At 33.4% G+C, this 15,022-nt stretch overlaps 1 protein-coding gene across 6 annotated transcripts in view; it reads left to right on the top strand.

The window, feature by feature from the left end:
• FXR1 (FMR1 autosomal homolog 1) overlaps positions 1-7,927 on the top strand; it is a 53,046-nt gene extending 45,119 nt beyond the window's left edge. For 2 of the 6 annotated variants that reach the window (XM_039855694.1, XM_039855696.1), the window contains 3 exons: positions 1,462-1,662; positions 6,013-6,104; positions 6,876-7,919. In XM_039855694.1, coding sequence (XP_039711628.1) covers positions 1,462-1,662; positions 6,013-6,104; positions 6,876-7,046 — 464 coding nt within the window. In that variant the 3' untranslated portion in view covers positions 7,047-7,919. Of the gene's footprint in view, positions 1-1,461; positions 1,663-2,359; positions 2,441-6,012; positions 6,105-6,875 lie in introns of all 6 variants that reach the window. The other 4 variants (XM_039855697.1, XM_039855698.1, XM_039855693.1 and 1 more) reach the window with 3 other exon arrangements.
• Positions 7,928-15,022: the final 7,095 nt, after the last annotated feature.

Genomic DNA, 15,022 nt, shown 5'->3' with positions numbered 1-15,022 from the left:
TATGCCCAGAGAGGTCTAAATACCTATTTTATACTTAATACTGAAAATTAACTGAAAAGCATTCATTGTTACACCTGTACTGCTTTGGGAATGGGGAAAAATGGTGAAAGCATCTTAAAAATTTTTTTTTTTATCCTTTGAAGAACTGAGTTGTAAAGAGCGTTTAGAAGACAGATTTGAGGTGTTCAAACAACTGTTTACTCATGTTTTTGGATAATTTTAAATGCTTTAAATAGATGTTTTAGTTGTTGCCAGAATATTCTTGCCTAGCATCATGGGCTAGTGGGGAGAATTGTTAGGGATACTTGGACTAGATTATATCAGTGATATATAACCTTAACATATCATTATTGTATACCACTTTAGGAAAACCACTCCTTTCTTAATGTTATACTATTCTCTATGAAAGTTTTATATAGTTTTATGAGCGTTATAGAACATATGTGTATATAATTAAATATATACCAAGAAATTAGGAAAAACTGGAACGAATTACAAAATTTAGGGACTTTTTAAAAGGTGCTCTCTAGTTCCGGTGAAATTCTTTTGAGCCCTTTAGTTTACAGGCTCTCAGGAAAAGTTTTTATATTTCAGTACACTGTTCACTATTACCAAGGTTTATAAAATTATAGTATTCTGAATTGCAATATTAATGTACTTAGTGTTTATGATTAATGGATAAACTGTTTTTTGCAAAGATGCTAGCTTGCTAGCTGTTACCAGAGGAAACTTAGAAAGGGAAAGTTGTGATTAGGTGAATTTCTTCTATAATTTGATTGGTGGAGGCAATAAATGCACATAGGTAAGATGGGTATTTTTTTCCTTACAAATCATATCTTGAAACTTTTCCTTTCCTATCCTCACCCTACCTTACCCCACCTTTATGCTCTTTCTGGAGATGGGAATACTCGTCAACATTCATTTTCACATTTTCCTTTAACCAGTTAGAGTTTCAACTTTTTGTTTGCTTTCTTATGATTTTGATTGCTTTAGTTCGTAGTAACAGATTTCTGGTAAATCATAGAATGCAGGTGTTCAGTACTATTTGGAAATAGTCCATTGAACTATGTAAAGGGGACAAAAGCTCTTAGAATTAATTTCTATTAGCCGAATATTTATTTTTCTGAAATCTGGGTAGAGTTAGCTAGGAATGTGAATGTCAGAAATACCATGTAATATATTATTTCCTAACATATTTAAACAAGACAGAGAGTAACGGTAGGAAGCTGAGGTGTCTGCTGCTCTTATGCATTAATTTTTCACTGCCATTTAAAGTTTTTTTCATATTATTTTTCAGGTAAAATATGGTAAATGCAGAAAACATTTGAAGACAGTATATTTTTATTGGGGGAAAATTGACATTTCTTTATCATTAATTGGTATAGCTCAATATAGATCAAAACAATCATATTAACTGCAGCTCTCTTAAATGACTATTTCTTGCCTCTGACATGCATATAGTGCTCAAAGATCCAGACAGCAATCCATACAGCTTACTTGATAATACAGAATCAGATCAGACTGCAGACACTGATGCCAGCGAATCTCATCACAGTACTAACCGTCGTAGGCGGTCTCGTAGACGAAGGACTGATGAAGATGCTGTTCTGATGGATGGAATGACTGAATCTGATACAGCTTCAGTTAATGAAAATGGGCTAGGTATGTAAGCACTTAGGGAAAAGATAGATATTGTATAATACTACTACCGTATGATGCATTTTTTTAAAAAAAAAAAAACATGCAATTCGCAAACTGAATTTTTTAGTGCTTACTTCAAATAAGATAGCTTTGTGTCTTTTTTAAATGTTTAGTTCTCGGATTTGTATAGCCAAGTTATTTGAAAGAGAGGGTTTATTTAAAGTGCCCTTTGATGCCCTTAAATCAATACAGATATTCAGACTGCAGGGCACTTAATACTCTTATTGCTCCTAAACCAAAATTGGGCTTTCTTCTTGCCTCTTTAAAAACTGTTAATAAATGACACTAGTGAAGGTAAAAAATGACACTAGTGAAGGTATGTATATTGAGTAGGCATTAATTCCAAAGGGCTAAAATGTCATTAACTTTGGTAAAAACTAAACTGTATTGGAGAGGAAAACTCCTTGAATGATGGTAATTAAGTCTCAGAGTTTGAGTTAAAACCCTCTTAATTTCTAGATAATTCCATTTTATATCTGTTTGGAATGCTTAAAACTACAAACATTTTTCCTGTCAGTAATGTATGTTTTATCTTTCCTGTTTAACTACAAGATTCCCTTTCTCCTTCCTTAAATCTTTGAAGGAAAGAAGTTATTTTTGATTTGCTTTTTGTTTGGTTTTTTGTCAGAATAGTTCATGGTAAATTTTGCAATTACAGATGATAGTGAAAAAAAACCCCAGCGACGCAATCGTAGCCGCAGGCGTCGTTTCAGGGGTCAGGCAGAAGATAGACAGCCAGGTAACTTGAGTGGACCTGTTGACATCACCAGGTCATAAGCATGAAAAATTGTCATGTGTCTGCTTTCTAAATATATTATACTTACATGTACACATGTGTGCATATACATTCAAGATGTGCATTGCATAAATTGTTTACTCAACTAATAAGACTACTACTCTTAAGAAAATGCATTCTTCACACTGTAAATGTTTAGTAACCTATCTAATTGAACTAATGTTGTGTCTCAATTTTTTACATGGAAATACTGTTGAGAAGATCATTATTCTGTCCACTTGGCAGATTCTTCACCCTAGAGTTGGAGCCTGCCATCCAAGGGACAGTGTTGTAGATTGTGATTGAGGTTGATTGGCAAAACTGGGCAGCTTTTGCATGGTGCCTGCTTATGACTATCTGCATTCAGCACCTCATTTTGTGGGAATTGTAGTAATACCCACAGTTTTTTTTTAAAAAAAAAAGTATAAATGAGAAAAATAACTTGAAAGTGTCTTTTTCCTAATAAGAGGAATGCATGTTATGTTTTTGTTTATTGTAGTGTGATTCCTTTTCCCTACACCTACTAACTATTCAGATTAATAGTACTTACTTAGTTTTAGAATGTTAATTTTAAGTAGTCATAATTTTTAGTAACTTCAAAGAAACTTGTTTGCTGTGTCTATATTATTTTGAACATAACTCCATTTCCTGTGTACAGAGAATCACATGTATATTCACAATGAAGAAATTATGTGCACCCGAAATAAACCCCTTTTAAACTAATCCACTTTTGCATTCTTTCCAAAGCAAATTCTTTCTTGTTTTTCCCAAATAAAGAATATAAATCCCGGTATTTTTAGTATTTAAGTTTAATGGTTATAGAGACATTTGAGAAAACCAGTTTAAGGATATTAGTTCCCTTTCTTGGAAAAAAAAATTATCTTTTAAAGATAGTTGTAAACTTAAAAGGAATTAAATATTGTCAAAAATAGAAAGTTTCCAGAAAATGTTTATTTTCCCTTATCTTTTCCCTCTGTAGTGTTAAAAATATATTTTAGATCAAGAGATTGTATTATTTCATTTTTTGAAGCTGACACAGCAGTGAATACTGTCTCTGGCCCTACTTTATAAATACAATTCAAGCTATCAGTATGGGCTTAACAGAAGATAAATTACAATGTAATTTAATAACTAGATAAACAGTGGTTTATTTCTAAGTCAGTGGACATAAAAGGAATAATATAATGGGTTTGTTAAAGAAGAGGGAGAGATTTCTTCATGATGTTAATTGAAACTTCAGTAAAGTACAGTTTTCAATAACTTGTGTTTCATATCACATTTATTCCTATTTTACTATGTTCTTTGGAATTACCGCTTTTCATTTTTGGAACTCCTTGCCTTCCCCAGTCTGTTCGTCCCCCTGTCCCATGCCCCTTCCCCCCAACCCCCCAAAAAAACCCAAGATAGGATAGGATGAACAAACACATTATTTTCTTCTTGCCCCTGACAGCAGTTGTAGAAAGGCACCCTCCATCTAAAGAATATCAACATTTTCTATATAAACACTTAATTTGTCCTCATTTGCTTAAAATTTGTTGTCCTTCATGTAAATTAAGCATTGAATATTCTTTGCTTAAAATAAATGTGACAATACACTGGTGTCCAGTCGATTAACTTGGACCCCTTAGGGAAAATTCTAGAGTCTAAATTACGTTGCACAAATTACCTGTATTTTTTTCTAGGTAGTATAAATATTAATATATTGAACTTTTAAGTGGCTATAAATGGGATTTTTTTTTTGTTTTGATTCAACTACCTCCCCTTGGGGAGAAGGAAGAGAGGCACTGATAAGTTTTTACCTTTCCAGCTAAGTGCCTCTTAATTTATTTAATTGATAAACTATATCAAAGTATATCATTCTGTGTCTGTACATAGTAGATGAAGAGTTCTAAGAATTGTCACATTTGAATTTAGCAGTATGTCTATATGCAGCAGGGTTTCCAAGTAGATGAGTTCTTCAGGTGTAACTGAGGACCGAACTATGGAAACTGAATTTATTAAGGTGCTCCCAAACTAGAATCATTTCCAAAATGGTTTTGCCACCATGTATGTAGACATAGTAATGAAGTGGATTTGATAGTATCCCCCGCTCCAGTTTCAGAAACCATTAAATGTATTTATAAATGCATTAACAGTGAATTTAAACGATGATTTTAAAAGCTCCAAATGAGCACACTTGAGTTTCTTATAATTTAGAAGAAAAGAAGTTTTAGACACAAAATATCATTATTTAGTGGTATTTCTAATAATGTAGATTAGTTCTGAATTAAGTTGTTTCCTTGAGTTTTTAAAAGAGATAAATTGTTCTAGAAAGTTCTTGGATCTTACAAGATCCAAGTGTTAAAATGTTAATTCATGATTAAGAAAAATAAATTATAAATATATCCTGCTTTATATTATTATATCAAGATGATTTATTTTCATAAAATTTGAACCTGATGGACCAGTTTTCCCCTTACCTAGTGACTAATTTGAAATTTACTTGAATTTTCATTCTTTTACATAATAAACTTAGTCCCATAACTTAAAATACACTATTTCACATAATCAGGGATTTTTTTTCTACCATTTTGTGATACAAAATCTTTGAAAGAGGGTGATCCTTTTGATATTTCTTCAAATTAGTGAATTCTAAATTTCATGTCTTTGGAGAGAAAGGATTGAGGAATGAAGCGAGGCCAGTCTAGAGTACCTACCTGTAGTCCATGTTGCACCTAGTGCACTGGGTTGGCAGTAGGGTGTTAGCTTGGGTTAATCTTTTTCCTGCCATCACCCACTTCTTTGCAAACACACCCACACCCCTACCCACACCCCCCAGTCTCTGGAAAGATTGAAAGATTGGCAGTGGGGAGTGAGTGGTTAGTGAATTCATGGTGACTTTATTCATCACTATGATCAGTGTCCACATTTTTAGGGTGGTGGTCTGTCATCTTTAGTTTGCTTGTCGTTTTTTGGGGTTTTTTTTCTTTTTTTTGGTATATAACTCAGAATGATTTCTAGTGTGGGATGTTAAAAAGGAACCATAAAATACCACACTTGGATTTCTTAATTGTGCTATCTTTAAAAATAATAGGACAATTGATATTTGAGTAAATCTTTTACATCATTCATGAAATTTTCAAATTGAAGTATACCACACCATGATTTATACCAAATTTGCCCCATTTTTTTCTCCACTGATAATCGCAAACACTGGGCTTATATTGCTGCATTTTCTTTTCTTGGTTGTGGATTTCCATTTCAAACATCCCACAGCCATAGACTCAAACCAGAAGCAAAAGGCTGGATTCTTATGAAAGAGGACTTTAATCTAGGCTTCCTCGATTTCCAGCTTAAAGTTTTCTGTTGTTATCACTAAATAAGAGGCACATTTTTCAAGCTTCGTTTTTGGTTGGAGGTGGTACCCAGCCTAAGAAAATTTTGAAATTGGGTAACCCACCATTACTTTATTTTAAAAGTAAAATTACTCTTATCCATAAATAAAATACTTAGAAATATTTTTTCAACACCTGTAATTTTTTTCTCATCTTCAACAGTCACAGTTGCAGATTATATTTCTAGAGCTGAGTCTCAGAGCAGACAAAGAAACCTCCCAAGGGAAACTTTGGCTAAAAACAAGAAAGAAATGGTAAGGAGAATTTAAACTAGGTTTTGTTGGGGCTTTTTTTTTGGTTTTTTGTTTTGGTTTTTTGGTTTTTTTTTTTTTTTTTGGTATGGTTTAGCTTTATTTTTACTTAACTTTCTATATGATCACTTGTTTCCCCAACTAGAAGAAGAATATTTTAGTTAAAGACTATTCTTGAGTTTGTTGTTGGTCCCAGGTAATTGAAGGTATGCATGCTTGAGCCTGAAATACTTTTCCATTAGAACCCTAACAAGCATTTATAAAATTGAGTCTGCCCAAAGATACTGGGTACATAGACTGTTGCTTAATTTGAGGGAGCAGTAGGCTAGATACCTCTTCTCAACGATGGATGTAGACCTTTACATTTCAATTCTTTTAAGTGCTTTAAAGGATTTAATATATAAATATGAGTTTAAAAAAAGGTGAGTAAAATAGGTAATTATTTGTTTTACTTAGGGTATTAACTGTTTATACCTTGCACATGTTAAGCTTTCCAGTGGTTAAAATAAAAATTTTAAATTAAGTACAAGTTTTCATTAAACAAGTGTAGATTCTTCCTGTAGTTTAGGTGCTGCTAGGTACTACAGACAGTTGAAAGACCCAGAGAGGTGAAGTACATTATTTGTTTTGAATTTTAAGAACACTTGAATTATTTGATCCATTGTGGTATCTGAAACTAAAATTATTAGCTAATTAATGTTTATGTAGCTATTTTCCTCCTCAGCTATAGATGTCATTTATAAAGAAGTTGAAAAAGTTGTCTCCCTTTGGCAGGCAAAAGATGTGATTGAAGAGCATGGTCCTTCAGAAAAGGCAATAAATGGCCCAACTAGTGCTTCTGGCGATGAAATTTCTAAGCTACAGCGTACTCCAGGAGAAGAAAAGATAAATACCTTGAAAGAAGAAAACACTCAAGAAGCAGCAGTCCTGAATGGTGTTTCATAAACTGAAGAAGTTCCTAGTTTACAGTTCTTTTTACATTACATTTTACAATAGTGCTTGTACAAGCTTGCCAAAGATAGAATATGGATCGCCAGTCTTTACATCGCACTTTCAGTTCCTCCATTTGGAATTCAGAAAGGGGAGGGATCCTGAAGAAATCATATGTTAAACATACTTTGACACCTACTGTGTTATAAAATATATCATCAGATGTGCCTTGAGAATAGTATATGTAACATTAAAAAAAGTTGCTGGCTATAGGAAATGTTATTTTGTTTTCAAAATATGGCAGAGATGGGGGGAGGTGGGTGGGGTGGGATCCCTAACGTAATATTCTTTATGAAAGCATTAGCTGCTTTTGTTACATTTTTAATAATATGCAACCACTTCTTCACCTGAGGAAAACTAGAGTGAAATGCAGTCTAAAATATTTTGCACTGAATTGTAATTTCTTCATTAGTTTAGTCTGGAAACTGGTCTGTTTTAATGTGTTTATAAAGTGCTGTATGTAGAGAAAAATCTGCAGACCACTGGAATACATTTGTTAAACTCTCATCTGCAGGGATACTGGGTGATATTGGCAGTGACTGTTCTACATTGAGGCTTTGTTTGGTTTATTTATTAAAGTGTACAGTATTTAAAAATCAAACATAGCTTTAGTTAAACACTAAGCTGAATTAGTCATGTCCAGACATAACCTGAACTACTGAAAAGATCAATTTCCAGAAGGTTTATTCTGTATAAACTACATGTTAGTCTTCAGTAGAGTATCTTTTCTTTTTCTTATTTTTATTTTTATTTTTTTTTTTTTGATTTTGGTTGTTTGATGTGCAATATGTTTTTGTATGCAGGTAGTAAATAAACTTTGATCTTCCATTTGCTGATTTTTAACTTTCTACTTTTTATACCAACTGTTGCAAAGTAGTTGGAGCGATGTATAGGCTTAGATTAGTATCGTGATTGCTTTTTTAAAAAAAGCAGTTATATTTGTTCATAATATATTTAACTATTAGTTGGTCAGTTAATCATTTTGTAATGAATACTCTGAAACCTTGCACTAGTCTTTTGAATGGAATAGCTTAGGGAATTGATCATACATTTGATATTAGGGAAGTCTTTGTAACAAAGTTCTAATAAAAGGCAACTTTTGGAAGGCAGTGGGATAAAACCTAGAATTTTACTTTTGCCTTAAAAATTTTTAGAGAAGTATGAGTAATTTTTAAATATGGAATAGGTTACTGATATGCTTTTTGATTATCAAATAATTTGAAGGTTCATGCTAATGATTGTACTTTTTACATATATTTTAGCCAGATGTCTTAATTTTAGGAAGATTTTCATAAGTGTGTTCTAAAAGGTAACAAGTACAATAATTTATGCTGCTAATTGTGAGGTCATATAAAATAATTGTGGATTTATAGGAGGGTTTGACTTTATTATTTAGACCAGAGTAAGAAAGCCCTTTCAGTTTTTTTTTTTATGTGCATAATTTGTTATGTGCATAAAAATGTTGTGATTTTAGTTAATAATGACTGAAGATGAATTCAAGTATAGTTAAAAACGAAATAATTGCCAGGTCAGTGTATATAACCCTACCCTCAAATTTATTGTCGAGGTTAATGTGTGATGGTATTAAATGCTTAATAACATTTATTGAAGTGTGTTGTGAATAGTGCAATCTTTGCACTTTGAGTAACAATATCAAATAATTTCACATCCTGATTTTTAAAAATTACAAATGTATTTTTATCCATCAAAGTTAGAAACAAGTAAAATTGTTAGTCTTTTTATTTTTGGTTCTCTTCAGTGATAAGTTTACAGATTAGCTATAAGGTATGAAAAAATGTTCATTAATCCCCAAATTGGTGAATATGGTATAAAGAAAAAAAGACACTTTCATTTTCTTCGATGTAGAACAGATTCACTAAAATTCTTTTTCCATAAAGATTGTTTCAATAGGAAAGGAAGAAAGAGGAGACAATCTTAAGTGGGTTTAGCCTCACCTGTTCATCAGACTAGAACTAACAACTGCATTCTGGGAAATAAGTATTAAGAGTTCATTAATTACAGATTAATAAACCCAATGTTTTGTTTTTTTAAAAAAATACATGTACTGCAGAATCATGATAGGCTGTTTTTGAGTAAATAGCACATGCTCTGAGTGAAAAGCCCACTCCATAGGTAACATTGCTGGTTCAGGTAGCCTTCTAGAATCATACTGAGAGGGGTGCATCTTTTGGCTGCTATACTGGTTAGAATTTGCTATGGGAGAACTTGCCAGTACAAATTAAACCGACAAGCAAAACATTCTAAAGGTCTTGCGCAGCTCAAATATTCTATCAGCATACATATGTGAAATCATGGATTCTGAACTAAATCGTGAAGTAGGAACTGAGATTATGTTGGGACAAAAATGATCTGCTTTTCCTGAAACCTTGGAAAGTGTAGGATTCTTGGGTTTGGCATCACCTTTTTTAAGCCTTCAAAGGCCTAAAACTCTTTGCAAAATGGTGTGGGTCTATTGACAGATGAGTTAACCACTGGTAATATAGTAGGGGATACACAGTTATCTTAATTTTAAGTAAATATTTTAATATGAAGAGAAGCAGCACATCAAACCAGTACATTCATGTAAGCTTATCTGAGACATTAGGACAAGGCTGAGGGAAGGTTGTATAAATGTAATTTTTAAAAATGTACAAGTATATGTAGGCAAGCAAAATAACTGAAGAACAGGGAAACAATGAGAAGGAGGGGAGGCAAAAGTAGCTGGTGTTTTACTTTTGTATTCTGGATCTCCATCTCAGCCATTCTGTAGTGGCTGGGATCCATCACCCTTCTGCCAGTGGTATTTTTGTAGCTATGAATCTAGTGTTTAAACTGAGAAGGGTCTCTTGCTTGCAAAGTTGGCATGTTAACTGAATGTTGCAGTTAGATTGGGAAATAGAACCATTTGTGTCCTTTGCAAACAGATTTACACTTGAGTTTGAAACTAACTAGATATTCTCATAGGCTGTGCCTACAATGGAAAACTAGCTATAATTCAAGTAAGTCTATGTTAGATGATTGGTGGTTATTGGAAATGCGAGTAAAGGAAAATTACACTTGGATTCTCTAGAGTCAACAAGGGACTTGGGTTTGAAATTGATCTATGGGATTGGCAAAATTCCTAAAGGCCAAAAAAAGGATGTTTGCTGTAAAGTCCCATTCATTCTTCCTATCCTCACTATTATGATTTGGAGTCCCTGTACCCTTTTATAAGGATATCTGGCACAATGAATTTGCTCCTTATTTAAAAATTTTGGTTCTTTATTAGGATGTATTCTTGTATAGATAGTAATCACTTACATTCTATGATTAACCTATGACAGTATTTGAGTATTCAGGAACTGTTGCAATAAGTCAGTTACAATTTGCTATAAACTTTTGACAAGTGACGGTAATTTGAAATTGCACTAAATGCTGGTTGAAAAGTTACATTGAATCATGGGAAATTGCCAATAGTTGACTGATTTGACTCAAAACAATGGCAATTTCCTATGGTTCAACCTAAGACGTTTTTAAGTATAATCCTTTACTCTAGAAACCCAAGCAAGACTAATCCAGAAAACCCCAAATTACTGCATAAGGGAGGTACATGTCATCTTACAGGGAAATAGAAATTTTTTTTAAAGGGTTTTATCAGTGGGTCATTTTAGAGTCAGATTCCTATGATACTTTTTCAAATACTAAAATAAGGTGCATAATAATGCCCCAGAATAGTGCAGCTTTTTTCTTTGAGAATGAAAAGATGTTGTAGATTTAAGTACAGAATTTGGAGTTATCTTTTTCTGTATTCTATTTCATCTAATTAGAGAAGGCTGGACTGGCTCATCTAAGGGTCTTTCCAGTATTCATGTAACTTGAGTTTATTCATATGTGGGACCCAGGATAACAACTATATCCCACGTACTCTGAAAAAGGAGTATGCTGAATTAAAATTAGTGTTTCATGTATGTGTTCATCCCAGACATTTCCAACTATGCTGTATGCAATCTAAAGCAGGGGTCCCTAACCCCTGGCTACAGGTCTGTGGCCACACAGCAGGAGGTAAGTGGCTGGAGAGCAAGAAGCAAAGCTTCATCTGTATTTGCAGCCATTCCCCAGCACTAGCATTACAGCCTCAGCTCCATCTCAGGTCATCACGTATTAGATTTTCATAGGAGTACCGGTCCCTGGTGCCAAAAAGGTTAGGGACCGTTGCTGTAAAGGATATCAGACACAAGGGCAAAATTATTTTTCACTGACATTCTTTGTGTTTCAGGGAGTGATGTCCTTTTTCTTTTTTTGGCAGGAGGTGGAGGGAATTACAGGGATATTTTCTAAATGTTTTGTATCCTTTTTACTTTGTCAAATGTTAACTATACATTTTCTAGTACAGAGACTATTTTCATTACAAAAAAGTGTTCTATAGTTTTTCTAGATGAATCATTTTATAGTTAATTGTTGCCTGGAGCTCATACCTCAACCTCTTTGAGCTCTGTTTTTCAACTTGCTTGTTTTCAGGTTGTAAAGAAAAATGCCATGTACACATTCCATTTGAAATTCCATTAATTGAAACCACTAAAGGTAACAGCAAGTGTTAGTACATTCCTATTATACCTTAACACTGGACTGATTGTCTTCATTGGGTCAGGAATAATAGCTAACACTGGATAGAAGCTCTTTCTATATCACGTTGCTAAGGCAACAGTTGTCTCTAAGCAGATACATAGTGTCAAGAACAGTGTCCGCAACACAAAGAGTTTTAGGTCATTTAAATTTCCTGGTACTTAAGTTTACCCTCAATCCAGGATTCTTTATATAACCAAAAACTATCATTCTAAATAGTGTTTTTTACTTTGCCTCAGATTTACTGATATTTTTTCCAATCACATTCTCTTCTTTGAATTTTTTGAGCCAGTTTCTAAGTTTTTAAAAATTGGAATGTCTAATAATATATGACCCCACTGTAAACTTCTGATCTGCAACTAAACAACTTATAGGTCATTATCAGAAAGATGCCTTATAAATTTTCATTGAAATGGAACTCAGTATTCTAGTGTTGAACTTTAAGACGATGCTTTAAATGGAACATTCTGCCTAATTTTTAAAATTATTTCTGATGCAAGATTTTAAGGTAGGGCATACATGTTCAGTATGCTCAATGTAGCTTTTCAGTATAGCATGTCATCTTTATGGTTTTACCCTTATGTTAAGATGCTAGTTAGCTAATTTTTCCCAGTTCTCAATGGTTTTGCTTCTAGCTAGCTGCCTTCTACCTTTCTATTATAATTTATAGCAAACTAAAGATAGCAGAGAATACCACACCCAAGCTTCTAGAATCAGTATAGGTATTGGCTTGCATTCCATCTATTTCCACAGAAGTTCTCAATTACTTAAATGGTTCGAATCTTCTGGAGTAACTATTTTTCTTGTTTTTAAGTGCTTCCATTGGTGTTCTCATCATCCGGAAGATATATGAAAGCAAGATAATTTGCTTATTCTAAGGCTCGGGAAGATTTAACTTTGAGGACCACTCATAGCACATTTTAATCACCAGCAAAGCAGTTTTTATAAAGCAAAGTATCACACTCACCTCAGGAGTACCACCAAGGAAAACATAACTGGGTTATGATTTGTGAAAGGTACCACAGTGAGAGGTTAACAGCATGGTACTTTGGGTTTGAGAAATATCAGTCTTAACCCTGCATGCTGTTTGGAGCAAGTTACTTAAACTCACTCAATTTCAGTTTCCTTACTTGTAAAATGTAGTGAATAATGGTAACTACAATTGAGATACAGCAGGTCTTTAACATTTTGTTCGTCATTTTGTTGAGAGATGCAACAAGAACTCGACTCCTCAATAGCCTATGGTATAACTGGCTTTGTTACGTGTTTCTTAAAGTCGCAGAACATACTGAGATATTAAGTGAGGACTTTTACTGTACAGAGAAAGTGCTTAGCACAATGCTAGCATATTGTAAAGTAATGTTAACATTACACATCAAATATTTTGTGAGAAAATGCCATTAAAAAGGTACTCTTACAGATCATACTTGCATCAGTTACCCACTATAATCTAGAGCCCTTACTTAGATGATTTTTTTCCCCAAGAAAAACAGTAGGTTTGCCTAATAGCCATCAATGAAATATGGATTCTTCTACTTAAAAAAGGTAAGCCTAGAGAAACAAAACTGATTACTATGAAAAATGTGCTGCTGTGCTCCTCAGTATTAAAGTGGTTTCCATTGTCTTAATACTTGTCTTAAAACAGGTATGCTATTTAAACACTCAAAAGTACTTATACCCACTACATGAAGTTTTTTTATAGTTAATGCTTGATTGCCTACTGGCATATTATCTCACTTTCTATTTGGCTTTGAAAATTTGCTTTTAAGTTTTAATTGATACTATCTCTTTAACTAAAGCTTTTGTTCATAGAAACATTTTATAAGTCCAAAGGACTGAAATAAAAGGTCAGCAAGCCAAAATACAGTTGGTCCTCATTATTAGCAGATTCCTTATTTACAAATTCATCTACTCAAATTTATCTGTAACTCCAAAATGAACACTTGGGGTGCTTTCTTGGTCATTTGTGAACATACAGAATGGTCAAAAATTTGAACCACCTGATGCCCACACAGTGATGCTCTGCCTTGTTTCAGTTTTCAAGCTATAACCAAGTCTCCTTTTCATGATCCATTTAGTGTCAAGTTTTTCAACTTTTATGCCTTTTATTGGTGATTTCTCTGCTTAAAGGGGGCCCCAAGCTTAGTGCTGCCTAATGTTCCCAAACGCAAGAAGTCTGTGATGTGCCAGCATGAGTTAGGGTTGTTGGGCTGTTGACTTTACATTAAGGAATTGATATTTATCAAATAAGGGATCTTTAAACAGAAACAAATAAAACAAGATTTTATATTAACTGGTTGACAAAAATGTGACCAGGGGCTCGTAGGAACCTATATATCCCCTAAGAACAGTGGTTCAGTATTTGCTAATCAGTGTTCTTAGAGACTTTATAGAACACAACTGCCTAAAATAGTAAAAACTATACCTTCCTACCCTATTTCCCTGGAAATAACTAAAAATATTTATCCTACACAAATGCCATGGCTGCTTTAAGCTGGTGCCTCATCAATTCTAAAATATAACAAAGGGGCTTGATAAGATTTTAAACAGGATGAAAAAGATGTATCTCCAGTTTGAAATGCACCTAAACACATTCCAACACTAAACATGATTACTTCCATTATTTTGACCTTGAAAGTCTGTGTTCTCCATTAACATTAGAATGATTTAATAAAGTTTAGATGGTAGGTAGTATAATCATCTTAAAGCTAAACATACTAAGTATTCCTGCTGGAGACTAGACTATATTTACCTTGGGTGTTTTATACAAGTCCTTTGGTCAAGATCCTTACATATTTTATGTTAGACCAATAGTAAGCCATTTCCCCCCTTAAGTGTCATTTAAATATACCTGTATAAATTTTCAGAGTTCAAGCTAACAAATGCATAATTTGATTATGTAAAAAAAAATTTATAATGGTCAGTTTCTTTAAGGGGCTAGCTGAATACAGTGTAAATACTTTCTTGATTAAAAATAAGATGTGTATTCTCAGATCTTTTTATCAAGTTTTTAATGTATGAAATCTGAATTGACAGTGATATATACACACCTAGGTCAATTTCTTAGGTCAAAGTTGTGGCTAAATACACTTTTAAATAAAGTGTTCCAAGCAGCTGTTCCAGTTCTCTGTACCTTGACAGCCTTTCTTTCCAATGCGAAGATTCCCTACTATAACTACCTGTGCAAATTCCATCATAGTATTTGTCACATTGTATTTTAATTACCAGTTTAACAGTTTCCCATTAGACTGGGGCTCCTTGAGAGCAGACTGTCCTGTTCACTTTGCCTTGAAGTAGACACTAAATTATTTGCTAAATAAGGAACAGTA

This window comes from Pteropus medius, unplaced genomic scaffold (genome assembly GCF_902729225.1).
Source record: "Pteropus medius unplaced genomic scaffold, Ma_sr-lr_union100, whole genome shotgun sequence".
NCBI classification, from domain to species: Eukaryota; Metazoa; Chordata; class Mammalia; order Chiroptera; family Pteropodidae; genus Pteropus; species Pteropus medius.
The sequence above is the reverse complement of the archived record's forward strand: the minus strand, read 5'-3'. Positions and strand labels throughout refer to the sequence as shown.